This window comes from Spermophilus citellus (assembly GCF_964194105.1).
Source record: "Spermophilus citellus genome assembly, chromosome: 13".
NCBI lineage: Eukaryota > Metazoa > Chordata > Mammalia > Rodentia > Sciuridae > Spermophilus > Spermophilus citellus.
Window position 1 is genome coordinate 78486130 of NC_138193.1, and position 7787 is coordinate 78493916.

General features: G+C 46.3%; 1 protein-coding gene across 1 annotated transcript; it reads right to left on the reverse strand.

Annotated features, from left to right (window-relative positions):
* Positions 1–2536: 2536 nt before the first annotated feature.
* Positions 2537–6825, reverse strand: TMEM247 (transmembrane protein 247; the record flags this gene model as incomplete). The annotated part of the gene is made up of 3 exons (XM_081265156.1): positions 2537–2776; positions 5796–6107; positions 6709–6825. 3 exons carry the CDS (start codon positions 6823–6825, stop codon positions 2537–2539), a joined length of 669 nt encoding a protein of 222 aa, XP_081121282.1.
* Between the last annotated feature and the right edge of the window lie 962 nt (positions 6826–7787).

Below are 7787 nucleotides of genomic sequence, written 5' to 3' on the forward strand. Positions count from 1 at the left end.
TAATTTTGTTCAAAGCTGCAACAGTGCCCAAGCAAAACACTATCTTAGATGCAATGCAGTGTACTTATCTATGAAATGGTGATAATATACATTGCTGTCTCCCAGGATTTTGGCAAAGATAACCTCCATCATAAGCATTGACCGGGGTTCCTGATGCATTAGTGGTACCCAAGAAATGCTTGAGTGTTGAATATCTTTCTCTCTCTCTCTCCCTTCTCTCTCATTTTCTTGCTTTGCATTTCAACCAGGTGACCTGTACTAATTTTCAGGGTTGACCAAGAATTGTTCTCATTTTCTTAGCGGGCGGATCTTGAACTGTTGTCTTCAGTTTTCAAACGCAATAGCAAAGATAGAGGGAAAGCGTTCACGTCTCTGGCTATGGGTGTGAGATGCCATGCTAACTTAATTATTCAAGAGAGTTAACTAAATATTGCTCTAAAGATTTTTAAGGAAAATGGAAGTGTTTCCATTTAGTGATACTGGCAACAGGAGGATTGACTGAATGGCTGTATAGCACTTGGGGGGTTTTTTACTTTTTGATTTTTGTTTGTTTTACAAACTTCTATTTCTGTCTGTGATGACCAGATGAACTCTTTGCTATTGCAATCTCCTCCTTTTTCTCTCAGCTCAATTCCACACCAAAAAGCAGGATCAATTGTGAGACATGACCCATAGCAAAAAGTGCTAACATAGAAAATTTAATGAGAAGTGACAGTTTTACCACTTGAGTTAAGAACCTGTCACACACAGTGATCCACGGTGGTGGATGCATTGAATTGGGTGGAAAATGAGAAACGGACATTAATGATGCTAATTTATAATGGCAGTGCAGCCCCGAGTAGGCTTCTTTTTTACACTGAGTGTCAGTCAGAGCCCAACCAGACAGAAACTTATTCTTTGGTCCCTCTTAAGGCAGATCCCTATGTGGGAGACGGGGAGACGGTCAATATAGACTTCCCTGAGTGCTCAGCTGTGCCCAGCCTTGTTTGGTTTGCTGCATTATCGCCACATTAAAGTCTCCTGTGTCTTAACCACCCACCTTTCTGGACCTGAGTGGTGGGGCCTAGCAGCTGACAGTCGGAAAGCAGGTGTGCCTTGGAGAAGAGGGAAGAGGCGGCAAGTGGAGCTGAACTCCTCTTCTTTGTGGTGCACATGCTGAACAACTTCTTGTCCTGCCTCCTTCTGAGCCTTCTAATGTCCACAGTGGTCCTTTGCGTTGCTGCTGCATGTTTATTTGGTGGGGGTGGGGTGGGAGCTGGGGTAAACATCTCTGTTGCTAACAGCTGCTTATTTGCTTTGCATCTGTGGGTTTGTAAGCTAATATATTGGTTTCTGAGTTAGCATCTCTGCATTTTTGCAAGTCTGAGTACTTGGGCTGGTGGTTGGGGGGGCACCTTGGGTTATGTGTGTGTTGCTTTCTATTTTCCTCTCCTTTTTTTAGTAGAGTACCGCTGATAACTTCCTCTGGGCCCCATCAAGTGCTTAATTCTTCTTTATTATGTCCCTAGGAGTGTGCCCCACCTGCCTTACCAATGGGATGCCCTGCTGCTTGGTGATAAGGATGCTCCTTCCCACCAGGTTCTAAGAAGCCCATCCTGAGCTCCCTGGAGATTGGCATCTCTCCTTTACAATCAGATATTGTCTAAAGACAGGCTCCCAGTCTGCATGGCTGACTGTGTGCTGCTCTGCTTCAGGCCCAGTGCTAAAGGGACCTTGCCAGTGTTATCCTGACATGTTTGCAAAACAGCCTGGTAGTCTTGGCTCCTGTATAAGTGTCTTATTGCTGCTGTAACAGACTACCACAAACTTGGGGGCTTAAAACAACATAGGTTTTATTATCTTTCAGTTCTGTAGGTCAGATGTCTAAAGTGGGCTGGTTGGGCTGGTTTACTCTAGAGGCTCGAGGAAAGAATCCATATTCTTATTTTTTTCCAGTTTCTGGAAACTATACACATTCCTGGACCTGTGGCCCCTGCATTCCTCTGACCTCTGCTTCAGTGGTCACTTTCCCGTCACACCCTGCTGCCTCACTTATAAGGATGATATTACATTGTGTCCATCTGGATAATCCTGGGTCATCTCCCCATTTCAAGACCCTTAATTTAATGTGTCTCAAAGTCTCTTGCTGTGCAAGGTAACAAATTCACAATGCTGGGGTTTTAGACATAGACATCTTTGCTGGAGGGCAGGGGGAGCTATCCTCAAACCTACGACAGGCTCCCTATGTGTCAGAAAATCATGAATGTGTATAGACGTGGTGGAACCCAAGCCAGCTTGGCCATAGTGTGAGTCTATGATTCTGGAAAAGCTTTCTGAATCTTTCTTCCCCACAAATACCTTCCTAACCTTCTGAAATCCTGCTGGGTATAGCACGGTTAGCCACAGTGAGAACCAGGCTCAGGGCCAAGGGCTTGGACATGTTGCTTCATACTCAGGTGTCAATGGCTGACAGCTGCGCCTGTCCTGAGGGCAGGTTCTGATGGAAAGAGGCACTGTGTAGGAAGATCAGCCAGGGAGGCTGGGCATAACTTGGATCTTAATAGCACTCAATCATGGGGGTCCCCAGTGATGGAGAGAGCAAAGGCACTTGGAAGTAGGACCACAAAGTTTTAATCAAACACAGCAAAATGGCCGCGATGCAGAACAGGTAGTGCTTGGAGAAGAGAAAGAAGACCATCTCCTTGGTGACATAGATTATGTGTATAAAGATGAAGCAGTACAGGAACATGGCAAACTGGTTCTGGGGGAGCAGGAGGTCCTGGAGGCCTCCCGAGAACTGTGGGGGAAAGAAGACAGTGGAGCTGGCACCACTTCCTGAACGTGACTTCGTTATCAGCCTCACCTAAGGAAAGGGTAATAGCACTCCCTTCCCAAAAGCATGAGGAAGAGAAGGAAAAAATAATGAGACAATTCCTGGTCAGGTCACTGGCCCATAGAGGGAACTCATTCATTTTCCCATCTCGAGTCTGCCTTATCCCTCCTGGGGGGGCCCCAGGCCAACACCTTGTTTCCTCTTCACACTCCACACTGTGCATTGGAGCACACGTGAGCAATTTCTCTCTCAGTCCAATATTTTCAGATTTGAACTCTGGGTTTTGGGAGTGTTCTCTGGACATCTGGATATCAACCTAGATTTCTGGACAGGCAGAATGAGAGGGCATCCCTGGGGTATGGATGACTGTTTTTTGACTCCCTGGGTCCTGGCATATACCACCTTGTCCAATCCATTGGTATGTTATTTAGTGCAGGGTTTGGTTTCTTGTGGGGGCCAGTGCTGAGAGATGAGCCCTAGGGCCTCCTTACACCCACAGGGCAGGCACTGGGCTTGGGAAAAGCAGCTTGAGTGATTTGATTCTGCCTCTAAGTTGCTCTTTTCTGGAATCTGTATAACTGGGATCTGACAGACCTATTTTAACTGTAGAGAGCATCAGTGTATAAGTAAAGCAAAGCTGATACAATGACTCTGATCTACAGTTAAGGCATCAGACATGGTTTATTCTTTAAAATATTTTTTAAAAAATCATGTCATATTTTTAAAAGCAGCAGATAACAAGGACTGAACTAGCAATAAACTAGCAATAAATGCCCTAAACTAGCAATAAACACACTCAAAGAAGAATTTTCAATGTAATGAAATCTACCCATTCAACCATCTTCCTTCCTAGCCTCCCAGAAAAAGAAAAGAGGGGAAGACCTGAAGCTTACAAGTAAAACACTTTGGGAAACTATTACTAATGATCTGAGGGCTTGGACATACCAATTGTTGAAACTGCTACAGGGCATGTGAAGGTGACTAAAACTCAGAAGGGTTGAGAATGGCTCTGGTGGTGAGCCTCTAAAGTGAACAGGAAGGTTGGAGACCCAAGAAGAAACCCAACATTCTCTTAGCAGGGGCCATGCTCTGCAGACACTGGCTCTGGACTTGTGGGCACCACCTCTCTCTGCAGTCTGTATGTGTTTTCAGTCTGAAATGCTGATGGGGTAGGAGGTGGAGTGGTAACTGTGATTTTTAATAACAAAACATGCATTTGTAAAACCCTGTAGACTTTTCAAAACACTTCCAATGGCCTATCTTTTGAACATAAGACTGAGGATGGGTAGGACAGAGGATGGATATACCATGGGTTCCCATCTCATCTAGCAAGGAGAAAGATTTTCAAATGAAAAAGGGAAGAATATAGTTAGGAGGAGACAGACCAAAGGCACAGTACATCACCATACCTACTTTCAGTAGTTTCAGGCTCAAATTTGTGTCAAATTTTATCCTAGGATACTGTGAAAACTTATGTGAAAATGGAACTTGCAGAATTTAAAAAATATCAGGAAATGTGCCAGAATATTAAAGACAGGCACATATTTTCCAGACTTTCAAAAAGGGAGAAAAAGATGGATATGGAAGTCCTGATTTAATAAAGCTTTCTTGGCTCAGTGACATAATTTAATATATAATTAAGAAGATATTTTGTGAGAGGAAAAAAGATAATTAAGAAGTCAGCATGTGTTCATTGAGAAGAAATCATGTAAAACCAAGTCTATTTTCTGTTTTTTTTTTAATTGACCAGTCCATTGGAGAAATGCTATAGGTAATATAATATCTTAATTCTGGGAATCCATTTGACAGTGTGTCTTGGGATATTTTTTTTGGCCAAGCTGGAGAAATATGAGCTGGATAAAATGTAACTCCAGGGTGTTGATTAATGCAACATTGCTAACCTGTAGTGAGATCTTTTAGTGGTATTTACTTTAGGTCATATCCTCCTCAACAATTAGAGCAATGACTTGGAGAAAGACAGAAAGCAAGCTTCTCAGAATTGAGGATGACTCAGAGCTGGGAAGCATAGCTAATACATTATATCCCAATAAAATTGAAAAGTGATGAATGTAGGTTGTTGCATTTGGGTCAAGAAGTGAATTGCATGAGTACATAAAAATGGTAATAGCTAACATTTATTGAGTGCTTACCTAATGCATTGTGCTCATTGCAAAGCACCTTACATGCATTCTCTCCTTTAATCCTCATGACCCTACAAGATAGGGGCCACCTTAGGGATGAGCAAACCAAGGCTCAGTGAGGATGGGTGACTTGCCCAAAGGTTAAGTAGCTTACACAAGGTAGAGGCAAGATTTTAACACAGGATGGACTTGAAAGCCCAGGAAATACTGTGTGAAGCAGTTAACTCTTTCCTTATGGAGTGCTTATGATGACCTAGCTACTGTGCTAAGCATTTCCCATCCCATCTCTTCTCATCAGTCGTTCTTATCCCCGTTTAGTACAGATGAACATCGAGTGTCCATTTCTTGTGAAATTTCAGTTGTCATCCTATAGCAACCACAGCCCTGGTCAGGGAGGTGGTGGGGCTGGACTTTAGGGGGGATGCTGGGTCTAGTCTCCAGTGGTCACACTGTATGAGATGCAAAGAGGAATTGAGAGTGTTGCAAAGTGTTGAAGACTTTCCCCTGAGGCTATCAAAAGGGCTGTTGAGTAGACCATGGGGTTCCGGGTCCCCTCCTAGCCTTAGAGAGTTGGCTCTCAGCTTAACCTGGAAGCCCCAGCAAAGCCATCTTATGTGGGGTAGTGGTCTCAGTCCATCTCAGGAAGTGACCCAAGGCAGCAGAGCTGGAAGTGGCCTCTGGGATGGTCATTCCACTCAGTGGAGACCCTGGATCTGCAGAGTGGGACACACGGCCAACAGGGAGGGTGGACTCACTCCTGCCCTGGCACTGTGGGGTAGCCTCTGTGCCCTCGCCCCTGGTGTCAGCCCTGCCCCTGGCCCAGTGCCCCTCTCCCCACGTACCGGGCGGGGTGTGGCCTGCTGCTGCAGCTGCTCCATTGCCTCCTCGTGCTGCCGCTGCCGCTCGTTCTCCTCATGCAGGTACTTGAGGCGCGTGAGCTCAAACTCCATGCGCACCTTCTCCAGCTCCATCTCCTTGCGCTCTATCCCCGAGGCCTGGGGAAGCTCCTCGGGTTCGGGTCCATCACCCGCCTGACCCTTGGTGGCAGGTCCAGCATTTGGGGTCTCTGACTTAGGGGGCTCTGGGGAACTTCTCTCCTTGTCCGTTTCCATCTCTTCCAGGTAGTTGGAGTCTGGCCTGGGGGACTCTGCCTCCTGGGGCTGGGAAAGGGAAGATGGTGGGGGCCAGTGGGGAGTCAGGGGGCTGCCCCCACCTCGACCCGATGGCCCTGCCAGCTCCAAGCCACAGTGGACTAGGGTGTGGGAAAGTGTCCTGGATTGCAAAGATTCAGACTGTGTGCATCCTTATTAGACGTGTACGTAGGCAGAGTTATCGGCACCCTAGGGCTGCAGAGGAGGAGGCAAATGCACACGAAGGAACCCTGCCCTCAAGTGGCAAGCCCTAGTGATTTTCAAGTCCTCAGGGAGGACTTCCCACTGCCCACACTGTCCCATACAAGGTGTTCTGGGGGTCATAGAAGATTCTCAAACATTCTGAGAATCTAAACCTAGAGGAACCAACAAGAGGGACGGAGTAGGGGGTGGCTTCAAATGAGGACCCAGATGGGTGAGACCAAAGCCCACTTCAAGGGACTTAACACTTTTGAGCAGGGCCACCTGGTCCCTAGTGACAGTGGGGTGCCAGTTATAGGGGATCGGTCTTGGTAGCTCTCTGGACCTCAGAGAACTCATCTCTTACCCCCTGTTCCGAGTGTCCTTTGTCCCCTGATGGAACCAGCTGGGGCAACCCTCTTACCAATGAAGCCCTGGGCTTCCCCTCAGATGTGGAGTGGCTAGGCACCAACTTAGAGAAGTTGGGGCAACTTTCTCCTGCCCCCCGGGTTTCCATCACTTCTCTGTCCTCTGTTGCCATTTAAATAACCACAGTGGTGCCATCTAAGGCCAGAGGACATCTTTTGAGACAGTCACATTTGGCCTCACCAGATTCCACAGCCCAGCTGCCATCACAATCCCCTCATAATGATCCACATTCTACCAGTTGCTAAGGCCCCTTTGGTAAAGGGTGTGACACCTTTGAGGTGCCATTATTAAGAACTCTCCTCCCTAAGGACTGTTTTGAAAACTGGAATTCCACCCTTTGAAATACAGAATACCACCATATAAAACTAATCTCTTGGTTTCTTGTTTTAAAGGATTTTATTGAGATAAGTCACAACTGGCTCCTTAAACCCTGTTTGGTGCTGAACCCCCTCCTCCCAATCCCTAGGTTGACATATTAACCCCCAGTAACTCAGAACGTGACTTTATTTGGAGATAGGATCTTTACAGAAGTTATTATGTTAAAAAGAGGTCATGGGGGCAGTTATAACCATAACATATCAATGGCGTACAATAAACATTGATTTTGCTCAGATAGCTAAATGTTGGCTGATCTAGACTGGACCCAGCTGGGGGCTTGAATGAGGCGCTTTGTTCTGGGCATCTCTTACCCTCCTCTTGGAAACAGTGGGCTAGCCTGGGCACATTCTTTCCAAGGCAACGAAAGAAGCACAAGAGACCTTGGAACTGACACACCATCACTTCCATCTGATCCAATGGCCAAACCCAAAGTTGAAGAATGGGGAAATGTTCTCTACTCTTTTGGTTGGGGGGACTGCAAAGATACAGGACAGGAAGGTGTGGATACAGAGGACATATCTGGGAACAGTCAGGTAATGTACCCAAGAGCCAAGAGGTAGTGATGATGTGACTGGAAGATTTGGTGGAAGAGGTGACATGAAGGGTGGGCGGGATTTGAGTAAGAGGAAAGGATCAGTATGGCGCAGTCTCCGTTGATGATCATTATCCATTCACCCCTCCATTTCCACTCTTTGC